Genomic DNA, 26,522 nt, shown 5'->3' with positions numbered 1-26,522 from the left:
TATCAATTAGTTGATTTTCTTTCTTGTCTTCATCTTGCTAAACTCCATGAAATCTTCTATAATTACCTCGTATATTATACTTTCATGTTGTAATTTGAAGATCAAAGGCCTCCCTGTTCCATGTCTTTTCCAGGTACTCTCATATATTGGTTTGCTTTGCCAACTTTGCCATCTTCTGACCATCACCATATTGTCGTGCTAACCTCGCTACCACAATCCTTCTTGACAAACGCCTGCTTACCACCACTGCCCTACCGTACCCTCCTCACTACCACTTTCCTAAAATGCTCCCTCCCTTACGACCACTGCCTTGTCGTGCCTCCCTCACCACCACCGCCCTCACGTACCTCCCTCACCACCACCGCCCTCACGTACCTCCCTCACCACCACCGCCCTCACGTGCCTCCCTCACCACCACCGCCCTCACGTGCCTCCCTCACCACCACCGCCCTCACTTGCCCACAGAATAGTGCGCAACAAGGCAGCGGAGAAGGTCAGCCATGAGCTGCCGGGGACGCCCTCACCAGTGTCGCAGGCCACCTCCGTCATCACCCACGTCCCTCCCGCGCCCCACGAGACCGTCTCCAGAGCCCTGGGTCCTACTCCATCAACGGCACCCTCAGCGTTCCTCCTCTCACAGATCCTAATGGAAACATCCACAAGAGGAAGAGGGGCGATTCTGGTGAGTGTTTCCTGGACTTGTAAAGCTTTGACACCATCCTTAACAAGACTTGGGTTTAAAGTTGCTTTGGAGTACCATAAAACTACATGTTTCTCTTGCAATATGATCGCTGTTTTCGGCAATGGGCACTGTAGACATACAAACCTCTCCCTTCTCGTTCACTTTCCACATATAAAAATAACTTTGCGTTATTCATATTTTCTTAAACCATTGAGGAAGCCACAGCCTGTGCCGTACAGTCTTAGCTGGAACAGGGCCATTCATATTCCGACTGTGTGAGGAGCAGGTCATCATTTCCAGCTCCCTCCCCTCATCTTCCCAACGTTTATGATTTCTATCTCTTGAGTCATGAATCGAATTATTCCCCTACTGTGTTACGGTAGTCTCCTCCACATCCCTGCCTCAGGCGAGGCCAGGCACCCAATCATTCCTTCCACTTGTCCTCTCTGGTTTCATTGTAGCCTATTGTTTCATATGGTAAATCTCTGGGCGCCTTTGCTCCTGTGTATCTATCTCTACTGTTTCTTATTGCTGGGTATTAGGTGGTAGTGGAAGACAGACACCAACTCTATGTTCTTCATCTGTCTTTTGGCAAAATCTTACATTTGGTACTCGTAAATACTCTCAACTTTCGTCGCTTTTCAAAATAGTAGCTTCAAAATCTTGAAAGTTTTTGTGTCGTAAATAAGGTATGGCTCATGTAGCACTCCTGAGACTATTCAGATTTATAGGATTGAATCCCATACTGTAGATTACGACTTGACTAAGTGCGATCTGCCTACACCTACAGGACCTTTACAACGGTGATTGTCGGCTTTATACAACTGAGGCTTGGGTTGGCTGAGAGTATTTTTCTTAAAACTTTTAGCGACATTTCCTTGACCAATAAACCAATGCTTTCTTGTGATCACACATGAGTATTTTTCGCCTCCAGATCGCAATTTGAGATGTCGATATTTGTCCCGACAGTACATGATCAATAATGAACCAGCTGTGAATAATTAGCTTGATATGGAACGAAAATGAAAGGCAGGATATGGGCAATAGGGAACCACTTTTGGGTGGCCTCCGTGTTGGAGTGGCCAAGAGGGTGCATCTTCCCATCCTCCCTTTCCTCTTTTTACCCCAGTTTATGCCTTATCTGTACACGAAAATACCAACTGAAAAGCACATAGTGAATAAGACTTCTTTCTTCAGGAAAACCGCACCAGTGTCTCCTGTGACACCTGTGCAGGTATGATTGTACTAAAATGTACGGGGAACAAGAAGGGGCTTTTATCATATGGCGGCAAATGATGAGTGTCCCGGGACGTCTCGCAGTACTGAATCAACATCAATTCGTGGAATGTATCCTAAGATATATATGAAACTGATAATGAACGTATGGTATACAGAACTAGGAAAAAACTGTTGAAACACAGTGCTCACCTCAAAATTCAGATTGACTTTGCTTGCGACTACATGCCTTCCTTTAGAGTGTAAGACTGTTCTAAGATGAACCACATCATCAAGATAATGACCTGGTGCATGGACGTGTATCTACGAATCTTGGTGCCTCGTACACTAGCGAGTTATCGTACCTCAGAGGCTGCAACAGTAGATCCGTCACCACCAGAACTGGCTGCTGCGTTAATCGATCTTTAAGCACCTAAGGCTTTCTGGTTCCTTGCTTTATAACACTGATTTTAAGTCGTGATCAGACCTCGTATAAACTCCTTTTCCTTGCTTTTTTTTTTCATTGTTCTGGGTTCACCGAATTTAGCAGCCGTCATTTGTTTCTCCTCACATTTAGCCTGAAATGCAGTTACCTTCTTACAGCGTTACTAAATTATCTAATTCCTTTACGTAAGATCCTAGAAGGCTTCTCCTATCTTAGTCCCATTGGCAGTAGATTCCGATTCTTTTATACCCCTAAATTTTGCAGACTTTCCTTTGGAGAGAGAAAAAGAGAAAGACATATAGATATGAGGAAAATGTGCCTGGTTGGATGACATTCTACGACAGGTCGAATCATATACTCGAAGATGCATTGAGTAGCCTTCTTCATACTGTTTTTGCCTCCTTCAATCACTTCTAAAATCAAATGACTTTCGTAGCTTGGCATCGTCAATTGCCCTCTTGGTCCTCTGCCCATTGGTTCTGCTGTCCTATTGTATCTCCCTTGTATTCAGGGTCTGGTACCCAGTCAAGAAATCGTAAGTGTTCTTATGGTTCTGTTAACCAGTCACAGCATCACCATTGTCCTCAAGGTTGGCTTTCCAGTCATAAAGTCGTCGTCATCAACATACATCTGCTGCCCACCGCTAACACCATTGCTATCCTCTAGGTCTCCTGTATAGCAATGAGACTGCCATCAACTAGGTCTTTTGCACGGCCCAAACACTCTCCTCTGGATCCCACTCCTGGTCATAGCACCATATCCTTTCACTGAATCCGCTGCTAAGTCATAATGATTGCTTCTTAGGCATAACATCTTCATATTCCAATCTGGTGCACAGGCGTAATGCTGTTAGCTCTCTCTGGCTTTACTCGCTAACCATAACATCTGCTTCTTTGTTACATCTTTACAGTCACAATCCCCTAAGTCAGTGACCTAATCATAGCAACCTAACAATCCTTTTCAAGGCTGCTTGTTAATCTTAAAGTTTTCAAATCTTTATTGTCTGCTTCCAATACTGTTCTCTAACCGTTGCTATCATTACTGTCCACTGTGTGTATTGCCCAGTCGTGATGATTCTCCTTCTGCTTCCAGACGTATTCAACCACATGACCAGCCCTCAAGAGGAAGAGCTCAAAAAGCCCAGAACTCAGGACAGCACTGAACCCCCTTATGCTGATGTGAGTACACTGTATCAGTTTGTAGATGTGACGCTAATGTTTTATCACGATGTTGTTTTTATCATTGTATTTACCAATGTTGTTTCATCAGTATCATGATTTTTGTTAACATAGCGTTAATTTCATGATCCTAATATTGAACATACGTAGGTTATATATATATAAATATATATATATATATATATATATATATATATATATATATATATATATATATTTTTTTTTTTTTTTTTTTTTTTCAAACTATTCGCCATTTCCCGCGTTAGCGAGGTAGTGTTAAGAACAGAGGACTGGGCCTTTGAGGGAATATCCTCACCTGGCCCCCTTCTCTGTTCCTTCTTCTGGAAAATTAAAAAAAAAAAATATGAGATGGGAGGATTTCCAGCCCCCCGCTCCCTCCCCATTTAGTCGCCTTCTACGACACGCAGGGAATACGTGGGAAGTATTCTTTCTCCCCTATCCCCAGGGATAATATATATATATATATATATATATATATATATATATATATATATATATATATATATATGAAATGGGAGTCGAAAATCCTCCGCTCCAATTTTTACTTGTCCAAATGAAGGAGCAGAGAAGGGGGGCCAAGTGAAGATTTTCACTAGGGCTCAGTCCTCTATTCTTGGCCCTACCTCTCTAACGCAAGAAAGGCGATTATGAATGAAAATATATATATATGACACGTAAGGCGCATGACCTCGTCAGGCGAGGGCTAGGCGGGAAGGTTATATGAAAGAAATTTGATCGCCAGAGATAAGGGTTGAGTCACCAAAAGGAAAAGGTCGGATGATTAAAGGCAAGTGTCAGGTCATGGATTAACTCACAAACCTGTACATGTTGACAATTCTCTTGATCATGAAAGGATCCGATTTGTACATACAATTTGCATACAGTTATATCATTTTACTTTTTCGCATATAGGGGTGAACACTGGAGCGAATATCGCTGTTTAAGGCTGGGAGAAGATTTACGAAACAAATTATAGGAGAACATGTAAGAAAACTGACTCGTGAGCGGCATGCTCCTGAGGGCACTATCAAAGCAGAGATCCGTCTGCCAGGGATAATACCCGAAGTTATTACACATCCTTGAAAGGTCTGAATAGAAAGCATATGTTTCACATCACACAAACAGAAACCTACGCCGTTCCTAGCCGAAGACATAGCTCGTCCTTCTACCTTTTCAACGAAACTGGTCTTTGCGTAGAAATTGTTCAAGAACATTGACTAGTAAAAGAAAGATATTGTAATGACAAACTAACCTACAACGAAGTAGTCATGATATTTCTAACACTCGTGAATGGGTCATGTACCATCCTCTTCGTAGCCAATCTATGCATGAGATATCAAGTCGTATGATAGCCAGTTATACGTGCTGTAGACTAAGTTAATCGAAGTAGTGTCTTGCTGGTCATAATTTCTTTAGGCACCTGCCGTATAATTCGAGCGAGTTAAGATGCTCTTCTTCTTAAATCTTCCTGCGATTATTCTTGCCTTTTATCTGCGTAAGGACTATGGTTAGCCAAGTTATATCAGTCATTTTACTTTTCTACAATAGTGGTGCTTGGGGTGGTGAAAGTGCCAAACACGCATCCTCACAATGCTCTCAACATCACTGACCTAGAAGCTAGGGGTATAGTACTGGGTGATGAAAGCAAGATAGGCAAAAACTACGTTTTTCTCTTCCGGAGGCAGACACAATGAGGAGCCCTAAAGGCATACACCATAACAGAGGACAGGTTAAGCTCTGATACTAATGATCATCATACCACCTACTGGGCAGAACAGTTCACTACAAGATGCAACAAAGTATTACGTAGACTGAGCGTTTATAAAGACACTAAACCTTAGACTCTCAGTTAAGCCAGCCGGTTATGATGAAGTACTCCAGGCGAGCCAAGAGTTTTCACTTGACCCATTTGTAGCTGAGGAACCTAACACAGACTGTAGTAGCCTTTCCCCCAAGAAATAAACATTACCCCCCCCCCCCCCCCTCCCCAATGATAAACAGATACCTGAAGTGGGACAAGTCCAAGTAGAATCACAAACAACTTCTCATGGAGTGCTGGAGGAAGAACAAAGCAGAAACATATATGGCATAATGCATAAACGCAATCGTGATACCCCATAGCGACAGAGCAGGCTTGCATCCTGGTAGAAACGATAATGAACGCGGTGCGTCTTAGACCACTTTGCTAAATCTAGGTAAACCCGCAGCTCTTATGATGAAAAAAACTTCTGGTAAATGGTTTTTCGTGATATTCATTGTTGTCGTTTTAATGTGAGGACTTTTCTCGATTTCATACGATCGATGTTTCAAAATTTCATATGAATAATTAGCTGCACTTTACTCTCTCGGTTGTTTCTGTGGAACATCTTTTACATAAGCTGTAAACTGCAGGACTGTAAGTGATCTTGTTCTCCCCAGATGCTATGGTCGACGCTCAAGACTGAGGACGAGACCAAATTGTTCCTATCTGAACTTGGAGGGGCGAATTCCACTGCCGATGTGTCCTCCTACAGGTAAGGCAGCGCGTCATCAAGCGTGTTTCTCAAGGGTCTCTTTATCGAGATTTTGTCAGGGGTTCCATTCAGTGTACTCCTTACACCGTGTGTTAATAATATTCAATATTTTCTTTGTAGCTTGATATCGAAGTGTCACAAAGATACTTCAACTTTTCTGGCAAAAATATCTACATGCATTTATTTGGTATACGCTTGTTTGTTTCGTCTTAATCAGAGTACAATCATTCGTGGATCACTCGACAAGCTATCACTCGTCAGTATCGGCCGCTTCTGTCCTTACGAACGCCTTCTGCGAGACCAAGTCAATGACGCAGTCCAATAACAGCCATGTCTACTCGCCTACCTCTCTCGGTGAGTCATTTCCATTAGGTACTGTTTCTGGTATCTCCAAAGCTGATTTACCTATCAAAAGTCCAGTACGTTCTGGTCTTTCGTTCATGATGATGGGTATGGTGGTCCGTAGTTCTAAAATTCTTGGATTACTTGAAATGTGGGGAGCAATTCCAAATTACCAAAATGGGAATTTTCCAAGTAGACTGCAACACAGACATCGAAGTGTCTTCATTCCTGTTTGGTTTTCAACAGGTGGACTGACACCTCTCACACCCATCAGTGTACAAGACGTGAAGCCAGTCCTAGCAACATCTGCTCCAAACACCACCGCCTCTCAGTACCAGCAAGGTAAGAGCGTCCTAGTACCACTACCCACGCTGACGGTATCCTATCACTTACATCATGGATGCTATCACCTCCCAGGCAATTTGGTTTGGCTCAGTGAGCAAAACAATACACTCTAATCACCACCGTAAAATGCATCTCACCATCAACCATCATTGCTCAGAATTATATTTATTAGTATTGACTCGTAAATCCTCTCTAATGCCTATGAGAGCAGTTGAGATCTTCAGAGAAGAATGTTTTTCTGAATTATCTTCCAAACAAATCTCTTGTAACTGTTTACGTATCACCATCTTTCAGTTCGTGTGTTCCTCGAGTGTCATCACAATAATATCTATAAATGAGAACAAGAAGAAAACGTCTTTCAATATTTTCCACAAATCTCTCCTCCTTTACCTATTCTTCTTTCCATATCCACACGTTCCCCAGCTGCTCTTTATTTCTATATCCTCATATTCTTCTGCCTCCAGTCTATCTATCACTGTCTCATTCGAGACGACCTGGTACACCAACTTGGTGGGGCGCTTTTCTTATTTACCAATTTCCAGCGCTTTAGGTGCTTTGTTCTGGATTTTCATCAAACTTCTGAAGTTATCTTAGTCCTAACTCATAACCAAGAATTTCAGCCTTTACTTTATTTATACGTTCCTTTCCGTCATCGAATGCAATCTGACTCATTAAAAGTTTCTTGCCTTTGTCCATCCTGTTGCATCCGCCAGGAGCAGAGTTAGCCCTCTCATAGCAGCGTCATACCATCAAAACAAGTTCCTCCTTAGACAATTTGCAATCATTCATGTCATTCCCACCACCATCATTATTTGTCAATCGTATTTGATCTTTTATCAATAGATCATATGATATTCATTCACCATTAAGGTGGTCTACATCAACCATCACAGCCTTCTTCCTCAAAAAATATGCACCACACACCGCGTTCATCACATCAGTAATATCCTATATTCTTCATCCACAGTATCTTTATAAACAGGTGATTCAAAACCATTTTTCCTTCTGTTAGTCATTCTACTGCCTACTTTCAACAGAGGAGGGGTGTCTGGTGACTGTCATTCCCGGCCAGCTAACATTAACCAGTAGTCTGTGATAACCCTCATGTAGGTCCTCCCTTCCCTAGTCTCGCATGTGTAACCTTGTATCCATTAGCAAGTGCATGTTCCATGTACGAAAACTCAGTATGAATGTTCAAGCTCGCATATTCAAGCATGGCTGCTTCTAACAGAGGTACAGGTGGCTTTTCCTTCAGCTTCTTTGACACTGAAGCAATTAGGAATGAATTCATGTTTTCTACAGCATTAGCTTAGAGCACATGATCATGTGTGCACTGATGTAGCACCTGCACCTGGCACTTATTTACTGTAGGGAGAGGATATAGCCAGTATGTTACAGTCTACAGTTTATCTCACCCGAAAACCTGGGGTAACTATGTAGTGGCGGCCGTGGGGTCCGATTCACAGGAAGATGCGCTTCACCAGCATGGCTCCTCTCTCACACCAGGGAGGATCGCCAGGTGATCGTATCTGAGTTGTTGTTACACCTCGGCAGCCACTTCGCCAGTTGTTCAGATAGATAGTTAGGAACGCATCCTGCAGATAAGCCAGTCAGTCAGACGTAATGCTGCACTTGCCATCATCCGTTCTGCTGGGTAGAACTAATACTACGCTCGACCAAAGTCCTCCGTATCATCTTTGTGCCGAGATCTTGTTGGTTCCTCTGAACAGAAAAGATGAGAACTCTGTGGTTGTATTTCTTCGTTTCTGTCAAGAGCTACTTACAGCTTTTGCTAAGATTCTGGTGTGGTGTTAAGTAATTTCTGGGAAACCTTAAGTATGAGAAAGTCTAGAAGATTCTTGTTTTACGTGAGCATGGTAGAAGTAGAAGCTATCGTATGATTATGATCATAGTTGCAATTATTGATGTCTGCATACCAGGTAGTATCGTGTGCACCCCCTTCAGCATGCCCAAGCCTACCTCCAACATCGGCCACAGCAGCACCCCGGCCGCCACCTATCCACAGCAACCGTCTATGTCACTCACTAAGTGCACCAGCGAGAGCGTGACATCTCTTGAAAACCTGGTGGTGGCACCTTGCTCCTCACCCCTCAAGGCTGACGTCCCTTGTACAGTAGCCTTCACGGTTCTACAGCCCGCCTCCCAAGTCCACGTTCCAACTTGTTATGCTCAAATATCCAGTCCTGCACATGCACCAACCCTAGTGCACTCGACATATGCACATATACCATCAAATGCTCAAGCAGCAACCACACCTGGTCCTGCCCACACCAACCTTCAACCAGCCACACATTACTTAGGTAAGTTGCCTTTCTGCACCGGCGCTTCCTACTGCATGTCAGCACTTATGCCCTGTCTTTGTCGTGGCATGCTAACACCTAGTATGCTGCGTGATGTGCCACAGATTCAAGAGTCCCCTGCACCAACCGGAGTAGCACCACCCCAACATTTATATGATCACCATGTACTTAAGGCACCTTTCGTTTCTGTATAGCTAGACACGCTGGTCACTCGGTGTTGTGTTGCTGAATGTCACCATCACTAGAAAAATCTTAAACCCAAGTCTTTGATCAAGACTTATCAGGAACTGCTCGAGAACTAATAAGTTGAGCACATAAATGCTAAAGTGCATAACTCGTATCACCTGACTTCTCACATGAAATAAATGAGCAGTCTCGTTCGATGCCATGAGATGCACTTTCCATGGCAATCCTCAGACTATCTATCTGTCCTTTATTACTGAGAATATGCCTTATGTGACCTCTGAGACTTGGCCTTACCGACCCCAATAAAAACAGACAAACACATAGATGCTCAAGTCTTTCTTACGTTATACTACATTTTTGTGAGTGTTCAGCTATTCGAGTCACCGTAAAGACCCCAAACTGTTTCAGTCTGTAGAATTTAGTCAGTCATTCTAACAAGACATATATAACACAGATTTTGTCTCCTTCTATATAAGCATTTACTGAGGTTATATCCACCTTGACTTTAACAGAACCTACAATCCTACTCCCACGATATGCCCCACGACTCAGGCTTAGAAACCCAATCATCTAATATCTGACTCCTTTTTACATTGGTGACCTATCCATACCCCTTTACGAAATAACTTTTGATATTCACAGGTACGGCCAGCACAGCGTCGATGACAGACTGTTACACGTACACCTCGCCGTACACCCAGTACCCGTCCACGTACCCAGCCTATGGCTATGGCACCGGAGGCCTCCTCAGTAAGTAACTGTAAGTATCCATTCAGATCAGTTTTCGGTTCTTAGAGTTGGCGTCATTGTTCTGTGAATGTACCGAGGGAGCAATGTGTCAGGTTTTCTAATCTTGATTTTGTTGTGTCCTAACTTTCCCTGGGTCTAACAGAGGGGTAAATGTCGGAAAAATTAAGGAATTTTAGTATTTGACGCAGTTTCAGCTATTTCTAAGAAATTTATACTATGGTGCATACTTTTCTCTCATCCTGCTATAGGCGTCCCTCAGGGTTCTGTCCTGTCGCCTAGTCTCATCCCTCTTTCAGAAATTATCATTTACCTTCAGTCTCAAACCGTGTTTATTCCACTACATATACTTCACCTCACTTTCTATCATTTTTCATTCTACTCCTTGTTACTTATACTAGTGAACTTAATTCACTCTTAATTTAGACCTGCACAGCATCTAGAGATGAAGAAACCGTAGCCTGGTTAGATTCAATGACACAAAATCAACATTTGTACTTACAAGTCTTTCTTATTCTCACTCACTTATCATTAAATTTCAAAACTGCAAAACCTTATATGAAGATATACAAGTTAGGCATAAGCATATCCTCCACTCTGTCCTGGAAACCCCACATAACACCATCACAAAATCCACTTCGCAAAAGCTAGTGTACAGTATAGATACCGAAGCAATTTTTCTCATGAGAAACTATGCCATATTTTCAGAGAGTTTACTCACCTCAGAATGAAGTACTACTCACAAATCTGTGATGGTCCTTTCAATCTCTCCTCCTGGGAAAGTGGAATAAAAAGACTTGTGTGTTAACCCTCCTGCCATCACCAGTAGTGACACAATAGCCACATTTCGGCAAACTGAATTAAGATCGACTCAAATTCTGACTTTGTTCATGGTATCAAGACATTACATACAACAAACGGTGTACCGTTACTTTTTTTTTCTCTTTTTATGATGGTAGAACAGCATTTACTCAATTAACGAATCTAATTTTGTGAAATATTTCGTCGAATTATTTTTAGTATTACTTAAAGATGATATCTTACCATTCATATCCTAGCATATTCAAGTACGTTACTATTGATCTTACAGCCTCCTTAAGGTAGGCAACATTAACTAATTTTATAATGCAGTAATGCAAAGAATGATATATCTGCTTTACCTGACTCTGTGTTTTTTCCAACAGACATGGGTAACTATAGCGGCTATGGACACTGTAGTATCAACAGCAGATGTGGGAACAGCAGTAATACCAGAATCGGCAACGCTACCATCAACCCTAAACAGCAGCAGTGACCTCAAGAACACAGGTGCTCGCCTGAGTATTCTGCCGTCGTCCCTTGCTTCCTCAGCGTGCCTGAGGCAAAACCTCAGCACATAACGCTGGGTCTTCTCCTCGCGATAGGATCGCTTGACATGGAGTTGTGCGATTATCAAAGGCAGCTGCAATGCAACAGGCCCCGTTATACTTCCTATGCAATGACTCCTCCCGTAACACATTGTTGAAGGAGGTTTCGAAAAAGAATACGAGGACGACGAGGATCCGCAAACACTTCTGCAAGTCTCTACAAACCATCAAACAGGGAGACATTTAGTATTAAACTATGTCCGTGTTAAACAGCACAGACCGATCTCTTGCTAGGGTACCAAAGAACGAGCATTGTAACGTTATAAGCTCAATGGAGTCAGGGTCCAGTTGGACCCTTCCTTCTTCAGGTACACATTCAGGAGAGAATCCCATAAAATCCAGTAATATACCACTGTACAAAAATGTTTATCATGAATTCTGAAGGCAGAAGGGGTCTGGAAACCCTGACTCTATATACGTATTCACTCTGTGCTCGAGACGCAGTCCTCCTGTAGCAGGATGACTGGCATCATCCCAGCACCTGTACGTTTGTGTCTCAGGCCAAGTTATCAACGATATCTATCGTTGTCAAAGTCTAGATTTACTTACTCTTGTTCTTGGCATTTGTCTAAAACTTTTCAAATTCCTTTAAGTTTATTTTCTTAATAAAAAGGATCCGTACAATGGCGATTTGATTACCTCATACATATATATCGTTTACAAAAACCTGACGGTACAGTTATGTATAGATATGCATTCGGATCTATGACCAGTAAAATGCTCACCCAAACATCCGATTGTGATGAAGCATTGATCTAGTAGAGCCTATTAGCACTAGTATGCTTGCTCTTAGTTCCCTCCTGTTTAATGAAAGGCTTTACACAAATTTACAATAGTCTCTATCTACTGCACATTTGGCTCGAACATTAGCTTTATCAATGCTACCGATGATTTCAACGAGAGGGAATCCACAGTACCTTAATGTAAATGCCTTTATCAGCTATGTTCGCATGTATGTACCTAGCTTCAGAGACAAGCACGTTACGTTCTGGTTTCTGGGTATTTAAGGAAAATTGTGAAGATAAAGGATCAACTATGATTAAAGTGTTTTGTGGTTGTAGACTCTCTAAGCTCAAGAGCGATATGTATGGTGAGCAATTCAATTTGCAGGATAGATGCCCAGTCATTTATTCCAACGCATTCCTTACTTACTAATGTTAGGGTGGGTTATCTCGGATTACATACTAATGTTAGGCTGAGTTACAACGGCAGCACTTCCATCCAGCAGTTTCAGTCTAGTCAATAAGTGCTGTTATTTTCAACTTAGAGTTTTTCTATGCATTTAAAAACACAAAGTTAGCAGTTTGATATATCGGTTTAATCTAGTAAGGGTCCGGCTGTGGATAGGTGGCTGTGATTGCGGTGCAAGACAGTGTGGATATGAGCAAATGAAGCCAATCCTTCGTCTGTTCCTGCTGCTACTTCGACAACGCGGAAAACGGCGTGTATATATATATATATATATATATATATATATATATATATATATATATATATATATATGTATATATATACACATATATGTGTGTGTGTGTGTGTCATCTTGTCAATTTTCATTCGTGGCTACTATGTAATTTCATATAACAGTGTGTGCGTGTGTGTGTGTGTGTGTGTGTGTAATAGCTATCTTATTTGTACTGTACAGGGTGGAAGTTTTATTCTAGTGGAGCCACACCTCTACTAACATGCAACTTTCTATCTGTACAGATTTACTGCCCGCATTTATCATTTCCTTCGTCAGTCTGTTCCATTAATACACCGTTCATACTAGCAAAAAATACTTCCTTGCATCTTCTTTCATCAGTTTCTCATTTAATGTATCATACATTTTTCGTAAAACTGTCTCCTGCTTGCGATCAGGTCACCCCTAACTCATCCCTCCTCCGTGATGGGTGAATCTAACTAGGGCCTCTCTAACCTTTCCCTGCTACTTATATAATAGCTCTTTGTGCTCCCTCAGGAGCGTTGACTGAACCTGAGAGGCATACACTAGTTTCGGCTTTGTGTGCGTAAGTCGTGAACATTTTGCCGAATATTTCCTCATTAAACTTTAGTGCAATTCTAGCCTTTGCTAGCAGACGCTTGATCACTAAGTGTGTGTGTGAGTGTGTGTGTGTGTGTGTGTGTGTGTCTGTGTGAGCGTATGTAGCTTCTAAAAACTATCGCAGACAAATCAAATTATGCGCAAGTTTGTTCTGATGAACGATCATGAGTAGAGAAATACGTAATGTGTTGGGGTGACCAGGTCAGCACCGAATCACCTCACGGCAGCTTACCGAGGACGGAGAGGCTCGCTAGCTACCAGACTCGCTCACGACAACTAGCGCGGGTGGCAATTGCAACACCAGATCCCCTCGAGGCAACTGGTGCGGGTGGTGAAGCTCCCATCCCATCCTTTTACGACAGCTGGCGAGTGTACTGTCATTCACATAATGTATATACATAAAAAGTACATATAGCACACAAAGCACTCCAACCGAATAATTACCGACCAAACTACGGATAAGAAATGTCAGTCTCAATCATTCATCGAGGTGTGAATTAGCTACATTTTAAGATACGGAGCGTCTAAATACATATGCACAAACCACAGGACGACGAGCTAACCAAACCTAATGGATCTGTCTATTAAACGAAAACAATGTAAGGAAGGCTAATCTCCTAGCACTAAACCACACCATCTGGCCTAACCATCGAACTACATACAAACAACACATTGTCTACAACTGCTAATATCACAACACTCACTAGCCATATGCATGAATAAGAAGACGTGTGCAGGGAATAATATAAGTTTTGAGGGCACACTTGACCGTAGCTGTAACGAGCCCCACACCCAGTCTCGAAACGTAGCGACAACGGGGTCGGTAAAGTTTCTATCAGGCCCTACGTCATCATACCCAAGGGTCGTGCTGTCGTAGTCTAAGGTCGTACTGTCATGATCAAAGGTCTTACTGTCGTGCTCAGACAGGAAAGCAAAGACTGACTACTTTACATATGTTTAGGATGGTTGAACAAGGAGGCCCTACGAGATGCGGTGTCTTGAAAACCAGTTCCCTCAAACTAGGAGACACGGTAAATACCATCCACACATCTTACCTGTCTACTGTGGATTCGGACGCCGGACAGATAAGCCATATATATTTCCGCTGAAATCTTTACTCCGACGTATAAGTACAAACACATTAGAGCGACGCACAAGTAAACACCACAAGATATCGAAGACTCAAAATCCTGACCGAGCTGCCTACGTCTTGACGTTTTGGCAGTCGTCAGCAGAATGAGGACGACGAACCGTAAACTGGGACAAAGTTCAGTGGTTTGTGATCACTTCAAGACAATGAAGCCTTGAAGTGTGAGAGTGACCTGAAATTGTTATTCTACACAGAGGCGTGAACTTAAGTTTACTGGGATTAAAATTTGTGTTTCCAAAATCAATAATAACTGACAATATTGACATTATTTATGGGAAATGAATGAAGAAGATCAATACACTCCAATTCAATTCGAAACAATGTGTTACCATACCGAAGCTTCGAGCTTCAACTTGTCATCCTCATAGACCAATCATGATCGTTGCCAATTTCAAATCTGAGTATTCTCCACAGAGAAAGGATACCAAAACAATACGGTGAGGTACCTGCATCACAATATTATCAGTTTCAACTGGCTTCGAACATGAAGAAATCATTTAGAATTCTTTTACACTATTTCCAAACTTTGAAAATCTGATGAATCCGGATTGTCTGCCATAGGTTAAATATCTGTATATAAGCATGGGTTGATGGAACTGCAGATGAAGAAATGGGATATAGATGCAGATCACAGAAAATAAGGTGTATGAGTTTCATATGCTAACAGTATCATATGAGTGGCATGTTATATTCATATCTGTACACAAACAAGCGAAGCATAGTTGAAAAACCTATCATTTCACGCTTGAAACTTTCGTTGTGATTTACCATGATGTAAATGATAACGTTTTCTCTGTCTATTTGTGTCTGATGTGCCGCTATGTAATTCATCTTTTAGAAATAGAGTGAGAGGGCAGATGTCAAACTCGTTTCTAGATGAAATTTACACCTCTCTAATTAGCATAATCATGACTGAATATTTCCCATGGTATTTCAGTCCTTTTTTGTATAATTTTTTCACAATTCTAGATATGTAAACATATTTGTAAATGCTTGATTACAAACTATCTAATCAAACATTTACATAGATACACATGGTTAATGTAAAAGGTAATTAAATCACATCTCTACAGAGGATTTTATTGAAAAAATAAACTCAAAAGAGTTTTGGATAGTTTTAAATCGGTGCCAAAAACACGACTCACTAGATCTAGACCTGGACAGCAATAATTCCCGGTGAAAACTTAGACCATAGAGACGAAGTTGCTGGAGAGAAGACACAGTCATCCAACGACAGGAGGATAGCGTCCCGAGCACAGAGTGGAAAGGCTTGTATGTGTGGGTTAGTTTGTCACTGTGTCCACGTGCCTCGCTCACCTCCTACAGACACCCTTCATAGGGAAGCCTTTGAGGTGCTGTAAACCAGAGAATTTGACTTGATATCGCGAGATTCATTCTTGAAGTTGTACCCGAAGAAGGAAGCGTCCGATGAGGCCTGGGGCAATGTTATCTCGTGATCTGAGAGTGATAGTACTTTGGTATCCTAGCCAGAGATCGGTCCTTGCTGCTTAACACGCACTAAGGCATAACTAGCGGTCTTTACTCCCAGTGATTACGGGACCTTAAAAGGTTATCCTCGGGTCTTTGCTCTCCCTTTCATCCAACCTCCTTAGGAGCTCCTCCTCTTCCTTGTCATTCCTCGTTCTCACGAAGTGCTGCTGGGCTGTCAGTGCACAAGAGGTGCATTTGACGAGGTCTTTTGTATGATGTGTTGATAATTCAGACATCTGTGTATCAGGTGAGGCTACCGCCAGGTGAAGGCCCAGCGCTACGTGCCGAGGTCTTGTCTCAGGCACGATGAGGAACCACGAGCCGATTGCAGCGTCCTTGGGTGAGCACCAGCGTTACTGAGGTTACTGCTGTTGTTGGTATTCGCCCCGCTGGAATCGGTATTGCTGCTGCTGCTACTGCTACTGCTGTTGGCGTTGCCACCGTTACTGTTGTTACCATCGTTACCAGAGCTACCATGGCTCCCCATGTCTGTGGAAAAACAAAGTCAACATCAGGGCACATGGCACGAATAGAGTAGAAAGAAATATACGGTCTGAAAGTTGGAAATTTGAATGTAAACTTGTATATGACACTGATATATGCTGTGACCAGGTCATATGACACGCCTTGGAGAAGCTGAGCAAGGTAGTGGTATAAACAGCATCTGAAAATTGAACAATGTAATTCAAACAAATTACATTGTCGTACTCTAACAAGACCTCTCTCAAAACAGGTAAAGAAAATAGAAGATCAGGAAATCATTGATAGTGGCACAAGTTACGTGAGGATATTCATTGTCTTGGATATTGTTAAGGTTGTAGGAGGTACAAATTTTCCATAAGTGTCACTATAGCTTGTCTATGAGGGGACAAGCCGTGTCTGTCACTTACATAGTAATACTTTCAAAGTGTCACAAAAATATAAACATATCAGTTAAATGTTATTGAGCTGTTTTCATAACTCGTTAACTAGCCTCGCAAAACTAAGCATTAATGCTGGTGTTCCTCATATGACCACTCAGTAGATTAAGTTCTACATAGGAGTATATAAGAACAGCAGAATAAAAAAAGGCATGTTAATGTATGTAAGGGTTATCCATCAGTTTATAGTCTAATACTAATTATATATATATATATATATATATATATATATATATATATATATATATATATATATATATACATATATATATATATATATATATATATATATATATATATATATATATATATATATATATATATATATATATATATATATATATATATATATATCCGGGACAGTCAGCGATGTCAATCCTCTCTTTCCGTGAGTTGTGAACCCACGCAGTATCGCCTCGCTGCTTCGAAGCTTTCATCAGTGACCTGGGGCTGGGGAGCGGGAGACCGCTGGGGCCGAGTGTGAGGGGGGGGTGCCGAGGTAACAAGGTAAGGAGGGAAGTGTGGAGAGAATCGAGTACGCTTATAGCTGACATCTACATACATTACAATACTTTATGAAGGAAATGTAAGAATAAGTGGAATGCTGAGCATGATGCTAATCGCTAATCAGGGCGTTATTCGCAGCTTGAGCAAGAGGTCTTAGTTATTGCATGGTAATGCAAGCTCCCGCCTTCCTTAAATAGCACACACACACACACACACACACACACACACACACTTAGAGGCCAGGTTCTTGCCTCCATCCACAGAAGCAAATGTCACCATCTCGAAGGTGACCTTTTTTTACACTTGCTTGTGTCGTAGTGCTAGGTTAAGGATGCATTTGAACAATTACTTCACCATATTGTTCTCAATATGATTACCCAGAATCTGTCAAATATCTTTTAGTATAATGATTATGAAAAAGGAATATCATTTTGCAACACGTCAACTGCTTCATGTAATGTTTCACAGTTTACGGCTTGTAACAAAAGTATTGTGTTTGCTGTAGGGTGGAGGTGTGCATCGTGAGATGTAATGTCAGGAGCAGCGATGGGGTCAGCACCTATATACACTGTGGTGAGTAAGCAATGTTGATTACGGGAATGTAGGTACTGTACTGTGGCGGTAGTTTGGGTTGGATGAAATGATAACAAGTTATTACATCCTGTCCGCCCGCTGCTTCATGTAGATATATGAATTGTGGTCCTTGTTCGCTTTCGGCAATACCTAGAGTATGAAAATGTTTGTCACTGTATGTTAAGAAATGTAATTCATACGAGCTCATCTGATGATTCTAATGATATGCAGGGTATCATTTTCCCATTTATCATTCCTATTCCTAGTAAGTTGAGCATGAACGCATTGGATATATTCGAAAAGTTATCTTAAAGATCATATCCAAGGTGAAGTGATACAAAGAGTTCCTTGTAATCTTATCGATTGATGCCAAGCTCGATAGCTGTATAAATTTCTCACGACGACTTTGAAGTGATATGTGACCGATCCTGTTGTGACGACCAATGCCACAGGACCTCGCTCCCACCACATACTCAAGCCACACTCCATGAAAACAAATCTATCATTGGCCTCAATTCACCTTGCGTTCTTATATCATGCTATCCTTCTTAGTGACTTCCCATCCCAAGGCCAACATTACAGGAAACCAATGAGGCTTGCGTAATGAGTATGTATAATAAATGTATGCCCACGTATGAATGGTCATTCATACAGGGTGCAGCCATACATATTGTAGAATTTTTAACATAAAACTTTTAGGATATAACTATTCTGTTGTGTCATATGGACTTTAGATAGATAAATATCCTTCTGTATCTATGATAATCACATGCTACTGATTCCATCTGAACAACTACACCACAGTACAGAAGACTGGTGAGGTGCACTGGGTAGCGAATAGGAAGAAACCACTGAAGTGATAATGAAAAATATTACCATGTAACCTCATCATTAATGCTGTCTTAATATCATCCTAATACACTTCCTTTTTATATGCATACGTCTTGTTCCCGATACTTTAAGCTAGGATTATTAAAGTCTGGCCCAATAATTCATGCTTCAAGCCACGTTTTCCCTCCTTTCACCTTCACCCTTCCGCCAACCTTGCCCATGGTAATTCCAACTCTGATAGTTCGGTCATTATCAAGTAATGGATGTCATCAGTAATCATTAGTCTTTAATAAAAATTACTTCCATTTATAAATTTTCATTATTTTGTATATGGGTCAAGATAACGCTGATACCACAATCCATGGTGTCAAAGGTTCATATGAATGGTGCGGTCTCACGACCTGAGCTCAGCCCAGACAACGCCTCTGTTTACCTACGTTTGGCTTCGAACTCACGAGCTGATACTCTCAGGTTCACAGGCTATGGGGAGGATGGAGTGACATCGCAGTAAAACTTGTTGTTGATTTATGGAAACCGAAGGTAACGCCAAAAATACTGAGACGTTGCGGAAACTAGTAACGATCTCGATATGATAAGCAAAACTCCGGAAAATGAAAACTTTAAAGTTGTTTGAATGAAAGATTCGAAGTAGCAAGTCGATACTCTTTGGGTTCACTTCCACCCGGTTAGAAGTTCAGTCGGTCGTACATAGATGAGGTTAAGACAGAATAGCAAAGCGGCTCTCTCGCCATCCGCAACACTCCCCAACAACAAAAGCAGAAGGTGTAAGAACAGAAGAAAATCAGAGCTGAAATATACCAAGAACAGAATTTTACAGAGCAGAATGAAACTGAATGTTTTATTGACTTTTACCTATACCATTTTACAAACTTTAACAGTGGTCTCCACCAGGAAGTCATATTTGAGACTGGGTTGAAAAAAAAGTCATCAAGATATGTCTGTATATATTAGTGCCATTATTTTTATCAAGTGAGTATCCTGACTGACAAAACATTTATCCAACCGGTTTTTGAATTGATTTATTAATCTTTACAATAACAATGTTTGACGGTAACTCTTTCTATACTGGACGGTTCTATCTAAAACGATTATTCCCACGTTAGTATCACATCTTTTTGCTTTAGGGTTTAATTCATTTTTTTTTCCGGGAATTGTATTGCCTTTGATTTCACACTGTCATCATGATTTTCACAGTTGAATTTATCCAGAAATCTTAAAACGTTTATCAGCTCACCACGCAGTCTGCACTTCCCCAGGAGAAAAGAAGTTTAATTAATCTTCTTAGCTTCTTTTTATACCGCAATTGTATTACAAAACTTTATAAAGTTGTTAAGTCTATAATCCATTTTGAGCTACAAACACGACTAATACTTTATATGGTTTTACAGATGGTCACCAGTTTGATCATTCTAATCCGTAATAGATGGATGATATCATGAAAGGAAAAAAATATATGATGAAAAAGTCAAATATTCCTCGAGATTTACTGAACACAACGGCGAAGTGTTGCCTGAAAAGTTCTATGATAGTATGAGTGTAAATGACGTATTTTAGATACCTCTCTCAAGGGCAGGCTCTCTGAAAAGTGTTTGTGCCAGGCTAAGGCTTGGCGCAGTCTTGAACACTGAAAATGAAATTCCCCAAAAGAGGAGCGGAAAGGATGAAACAGAACCATTATTAGACAAACTACGGCATTATAACGCTCTTCTGAGTTACATCTGGGGAGCGACAACGACACCACAAGGAACCAAAGCAATAACATCAATACTCACAGTTACTTACTGAGGAGGCCTCCGGTGCCATAGCCATAGGCTGGGTACGTGGACGGGTACTGGGTGTACGGCGAGGTGTACGTGTAACAGTCTGTCATCGACGCTATGCTGGCCGTACCTGGAGTGAGCCACAGAATATCGGTTTATAGAGACATACAGGCACGTTATAGATGTGGTTTGCGAAGGTCAAACGCTACGTGTTTGGGATTGAACTTTGTAAAAGTAAGGTTGGGAGGGTGTCTGTTTTTCATGCTGAATAAGAAAAGGATAAGGAATCTAAAGTGAGTATGAAGGATCTTTGTAGTTATGGAGACCTGAAGAATTAGTGCTATGCACGATGGCTTATCATGGACTTGATCCCTATAAGTCCGCTTTCGCGTGGTGGGGGTGAGAAACGATACAATAAGTCTGAGGACAGTGACAGAAAAGTATACATAAAATGCTCAGGTCCTTACACAGTCAGTGATGTCATATGAGGCTGCTAATCACCACATCTAGAAACTTAGGCGATGTGGGACATGTAATTGAATGTAATGGGCATGAATGAAATAGTATTTTCTCTTTCCAGACACATCCTACATATTCCTGATCAAACAGCAAGGCTTAAGAGTTGGTTACCTGGTGATAAGGACAAATCATAACTGCTAGAAACAAAGTGCCCATTGCCTCTGACCGTGCTATGGCCTAATGTGTCTGGTGAACACATAATGATCACAGATACTTGGTCGTAAGGTGTTGCTACCATAAAGAGTTTAAGGAAGTGGGTCATCAAATAGTGAGGGTATATGGCATGCATCATGACATGCCAGACATTCACATACCTTGATATGGGCACAGATGTTAGCATGCGGGAGGGCGTTCAGGTGGAGGTGCAACTTACCTGAGTAGTGTGTGATGGGCGGGAGGATGGTGCAGGTTGGCTCGGACATGGCTGCTACTGGGTCGTTCATTGGTATATAAGTATGCGGTGACGAGTGCACGTGGGCAGGGGCATGCACATGAGTAGACTTATGGGAATGATGAGCACGAGTGTGGGCTTGTGAGGCGGGCTGTAGGACAGTGAGGTCGGTGGTACACGGGACATCAGCCTTGAGCGGCGACGTGCAACGTGTCACCCCTAAATTTTCCAGTGGTGCCACGCGCTCCTTAGTACAGGTGGTAGGTGACACAGAAGTTTGTTCTGGGTAGGTGGCTGTCAAGCTGTTGCTGTATCCGGCGTTGGAGGTGGGTTGGGAGGTACTGAGGGGCGTGTGCACCGTGTCACCTGACGTACAGACAACAACTGACCATTACTCACACACACACACACACACACACACACACACACACACACACACACACATAGAGCTGCGACCATAGTTGCAATCTAGCTACTGCCTCTGCCATAAATCCCCTAGAGAGTCCCTTATATGTGAAACTTCATGTTAATCTTAGCAGAGCGTATGAAATATCTCTGCCAGTTTACTTATCGAGCAACTGACTTGTCACCTTATCTACTGAAAGGAGCCAACAGGATCTAGTTCAGGGATCAGATGGAGAACTCTCACTGAGCATGATATCAACTCCGTTGCAACAGAAAGACCGTTGGCAAGTACTACAACAAGTGTGGCTTTGCTGCGGGCTTCGCACCCTGACTGCTGGTCTAGATAGCTGGTAATATTTGACCTGGCTGCCACTGCTCAGTTACCCTTAGTCTGAAGGTGTCCTATATTATGAATTGCACTAGCTAGGTTGCATTCTCTCCCTATGGTCTACAGGTGCAAACGTTAGTGCAAACATGCTCATGTCTTCTGTCTAATCTAAGAGAAATAGGTCAAGTGAATGAACAAATAATGGTGACGTAAAGATTAAGGCAACAGAATTTTATAGGAAAATATAGTACTGGTACATTAATGGCTGCCATCCTTAACCATGCAGGTCTGGACATACATGCTGAGTGTCTGGGTGTCATAATGCATGCATAGGCTAATGTACACAAGAAACAGCTTATGCAAAAATGGGTAAGGGACCTCACGCCAGACTTACGATAGATTGGTGGTTAATCAGTTAGGGCTAACAGTCGCCAAAGTACCTCTCGTCAGCAAAGCCAGATGATAAACAGATTATAATGATTTCCTACGAGGTTGATGTGGATGGAAAGATTATTGGATTAGACGTAGTGTCTAGCTAGTGTTGGAGAGGTCAATGATAGTATATTTGGATCTGAAGTTTGTGGAAGAATTTGATATTAATGAAGAAGAGACTTCAACGAATACTATCACGAATCTTAAAGTGGAAACGTTAGAAAAAATCAAAGACTGAGGGTAGATAACTGATGTTCATTAGGTGAATATGGTAGATAAAAACAGGAAACAACACATCATGCTTCATGTGTTTCGTAGCTTGTATGAAACGATAAAATTTTTTAAATTCTGGATCTTCAGATAATTTTCATCATATTTCAGTGATTCCAGAGAAGCGTATTTATCATAACGGCAATTCTGCTCTCCTCTTTTTTCTACTGCTTTAAGGGGAATTGCATCATCTTCAGTGGTGTTAAGGCCTGACTTCCTCGCATAGACTTGGAGGTCTGTCCGGTCTGTCTATCTATGTCTATATGTTTGGCCCTTCCTCGTTTGCGAGACTAACCTTACTTAGCTCTAGCTTTTCATCTTCAAAAATCTGTATCTTCTTGAGAGGTGATGAGATTTACCTCACACCGCTCATAGCACCTGTTTACTTTTCACTGCAGCGAAAAAGGATTACATTTCCTTGGTCGAAAAAGAGCTTGTGACCTTAAAGGCCAATGCTTTTCTTGGGAATTCTGGGTAATGACAGTGGTACACTACAAATCCAGACCAATTGATTTCTTAAGACTTTATGAAATGGGTAATATACCAGCTTGTAAGACTAGACTAAGGAGTTAACTTATAAACATCTAGACATCCTGGTAGTCAATGAGGTATTCAAAGTCCTGCCACGTTTATGAGAATTCTATCAGGAAATGTAATCACTGTAAGAAGACTACAATGGCAACAAAAAGAGAGAGAGAGAGAGAGAGAGAGAGAGAGAGAGAGAGAGAGAGAGAGAGAGAGAGAGAGAGAGAGAGAGAGAGAGAGAGAGAGAGAGAGAGGTAAAAGAAATATCAGTAAACCAGAAAATGGAAGGGTTACGTGTGGATGAGATCCTCTGTCCTTCTTGTCCCTGCAGTAATCGAATCTGATTTCAAACCATGCAACATTTTTGATGGAATAATTCGTAGTTCAAGAAAGCTAAATTCCTAGCACTCACTTTAATCATCAGTGCCATACGAGAGACTTCAAATCCTTGGCAAAATAGCTCCCTTAATCGCCCGATGGATGAGTTGGTTGTGGTTCATGATTTTGTACAATCTGGGCTCCAAATTGGCCCTAGTTGATAATCTACTCATAATTCTCGCTGGCGCAATGACAAGAAATTACATCTCCAGAAGAAATGTGCTCTGAGCGATCGTGATACATTGTGTGTTGCATGTCTTTCATAAATTTTTTGCTTTGATTAATGAATGATAAGTCTAATGGTAATTGGTTAAAGGTAACATGCTTCTCGGGGCTATGGTAAAGGCATTCCTATATCCACCAAATATAGGAATATAGGATATAGCATATTGTGTCCAATATTAGCTGTGATGATGACAGCAGGATGTACTAAGAAGTGATGATGACAAGAGTGTCGTCTCCACAGTACTGATAGGGGTGGTGTTGAGGGATGAAAAGTGGCTAGGATTGACTTCATGCCTTGTGTTGCGCCAGGTGTGAGTGACGCATGTCAGCGTATAGGGGTTAGTAGTTTCGCTTATGTCACATGTCACATTTCGTTGATAGTAAGTCAGTTGGCATTCAGTTACGATGGCAAGAGGCTCAAATTATATTTTCAACTTTCTGTTGGTCTTCAAAATGCTAATTTAACCAGAAAATTTTGGAGCTTCGGTCCATCATACCCACTACTACGAACCAGAGGCCAGACGTCATAACGTACCGAAGGAAATATTGTACAGAGCGCCTGGTATAAAAGACTTACCGAGAGAGGTAGGGAGGGAAGGTGAGTAGACGGGGCTGTCATTGGACTGTGTCACTGACATGGTCTCATAAAGGTCGTCCGTGGAGAGAGAGACAGTGGTAACTGATGGATAGCTGGACGGGTGATCCACGAACGAATGTATGCTGCTGCTGAAGATGAAACGGAGAACTGTATAAGTGATCACTAAAGATCTAATCATCAATGATAATTCTGATACAAAGCCTTTACTTCGATAGAATGGGATGATAATAAAATAAGAGGGAACTTCTTGGGAAGGAAAGAGGCTGAATAGCTAATATTAGCATGAAAATGTTAAAAAAACACTCATAGGGAAATGACTTGCCTGTAGGGGGCCACAGCACTGTCAGAACTTGCCCCTCCAATTTCAGATAAGAAAGTCTTGGCCTCTTCTTCATCCTTGAGCGTCGACCATGGCTTCGACCATATCATCTGAGGTAATCAAGGCTGCTTGATAACACGAATACGATAATGATACTAATAATTGTTCATGATTGATGATTATTTTCCTCACCTTTTCGAGGCAACGTCAAGAATAGACAAGGATACAGTCTCATTTTCACACATCTAATCTCCAGCAGTCATATGTAATGCACGCGACAATTAACCTCCACAGCCTCTCCCATAACTTGGGTCATCCTGGTAAGAGGGAGTCGTCCCTTCCACTGTAAGCTTCTCGCCCTAGTAAGCGTTCTGGCTCTAATACACGGAATCCTCGTTTATCCATCCTTTCATCTCCTCATTTGTCTCCCTCTTCCCCTTGCTTCCTCTTCTTCTTACACAAAGACCCTTTACTTTAGCCTCCGTGCACTCATCTTTCTTTATACTCAAACCATTTTGGTACATCCTGGTTCGCCTTGTAAATCTTACACAAGGTACCCACCTCACGCCATTGTATCACCCTCAGGCACATGATTTTCAGCACATAAATCCTATTTTTTACCTTTTATTTACATTAAGGCCCTAGACTCATGAATATACAGCAGTATTAAGACTACGTTGCCTTGAGAAGATCAATATCTTCTTTCTTTCCAGACATTTTTCACGTCTCCACCAATTCCATTGTTACATAGAAAGATAGATAGATATATGAACAGAATCAATAGCTGTGTTGACATCACACATCCTTAACACAGATCCACTTTTACGAGGAACCACTGCTCCTCCTCCCCTCCAACTCGCACTCTGTGGTAATAGCACCTCATTGAGCCCTTCTTAGCATGTTCACATCCAAAGCATTTCCCTCGTTAAATGTGTTACTAACAAATAATCCATTAACAGTATCTGATCCCCATCTTTACTTACCTTCACATACTTGTGTATGCCTTTTTTCATAATCAGGTATTCCCAATTTCCTTTTCTACAAAAAGGTAAAAATGATAATAATAATGATGATAATGGTGATAACAATAATGATAAAGGTAAATGATAATGATAATAATAGTGATTATGATATCACCATTATATATATATATATACATGTATATATATATATATACATATATATATATATATATATATATATATATATATATATATATATATATATATATATATATATATATATATATATATATATATATATATATATATATATATATATATATATATATATTTTTTTTTTTTTTTTCTTTTTTTTTCTCCAAAAGAAGGAACAGAGGGGGCCAGGTGAGGATACTCCAAAAAAGGCCCAGTCCTCTGTTCTTAACGCTACCTCGCTAATGCGGGAAATGGCGAATAGTTTAAAAGAAAAGAT

At 41.3% G+C, this 26,522-nt stretch overlaps 3 protein-coding genes and 1 long non-coding RNA gene across 5 annotated transcripts in view; 1 reads left to right on the top strand and 3 right to left on the bottom strand.

Moving 5' to 3' along the window:
• LOC139754897 (uncharacterized) overlaps window positions 1-12,016 on the top strand; it is a 66,027-nt gene extending 54,011 nt beyond the window's left edge. Inside the window, 9 exon segments of the mRNA XM_071672723.1 lie at window positions 466-578; window positions 581-682; window positions 3,435-3,520; window positions 5,960-6,054; window positions 6,272-6,408; window positions 6,643-6,738; window positions 8,682-9,062; window positions 9,891-10,008; window positions 11,180-12,016. Of these exon segments, the coding sequence (XP_071528824.1) occupies window positions 466-578; window positions 581-682; window positions 3,435-3,520; window positions 5,960-6,054; window positions 6,272-6,408; window positions 6,643-6,738; window positions 8,682-9,062; window positions 9,891-10,006 (1,126 nt within the window). The 3' untranslated portion in view covers window positions 10,007-10,008; window positions 11,180-12,016.
• The window catches only part of LOC139755015 (uncharacterized), a 146,671-nt gene extending 132,014 nt beyond the window's left edge, over window positions 1-14,657 (bottom strand). The window contains exon 1 of the long non-coding RNA XR_011714016.1: window positions 14,501-14,657. This is a non-coding gene — a long non-coding RNA (uncharacterized lncRNA). The remainder of the gene's footprint in view (window positions 1-14,500) is intronic.
• Window positions 14,658-15,668: 1,011 nt separating this feature from the next.
• Window positions 15,669-24,897, bottom strand: LOC139755014 (uncharacterized). The gene is made up of 4 exons (XM_071672926.1): window positions 24,749-24,897; window positions 21,591-21,974; window positions 20,721-20,828; window positions 15,669-16,575 (listed from the first exon to the last, which is right to left on the bottom strand). Exons 1-4 carry the CDS (start codon window positions 24,807-24,809, stop codon window positions 16,364-16,366), a joined length of 765 nt encoding a protein of 254 aa, XP_071529027.1. The 5' UTR covers window positions 24,810-24,897; the 3' UTR covers window positions 15,669-16,363.
• A 124-nt stretch (window positions 24,898-25,021) lies between these two features.
• LOC139755013 (paired box protein Pax-2a-like) overlaps window positions 25,022-26,522 on the bottom strand; it is an 81,885-nt gene continuing 80,384 nt past the window's right edge. For both annotated transcript variants that reach the window (XM_071672925.1, XM_071672924.1), the window contains exon 7: window positions 25,022-25,198. In XM_071672925.1, the coding sequence (XP_071529026.1) occupies window positions 25,073-25,198 (126 nt within the window). In that variant the 3' untranslated portion in view covers window positions 25,022-25,072. The remainder of the gene's footprint in view (window positions 25,199-26,522) is intronic.

This window comes from Panulirus ornatus, chromosome 18, assembly GCF_036320965.1.
Source record: "Panulirus ornatus isolate Po-2019 chromosome 18, ASM3632096v1, whole genome shotgun sequence".
NCBI lineage: Eukaryota > Metazoa > Arthropoda > Malacostraca > Decapoda > Palinuridae > Panulirus > Panulirus ornatus.
Note: the sequence above shows the minus strand (reverse complement) of the source record. Positions and strands in the feature narration are given on the sequence as shown.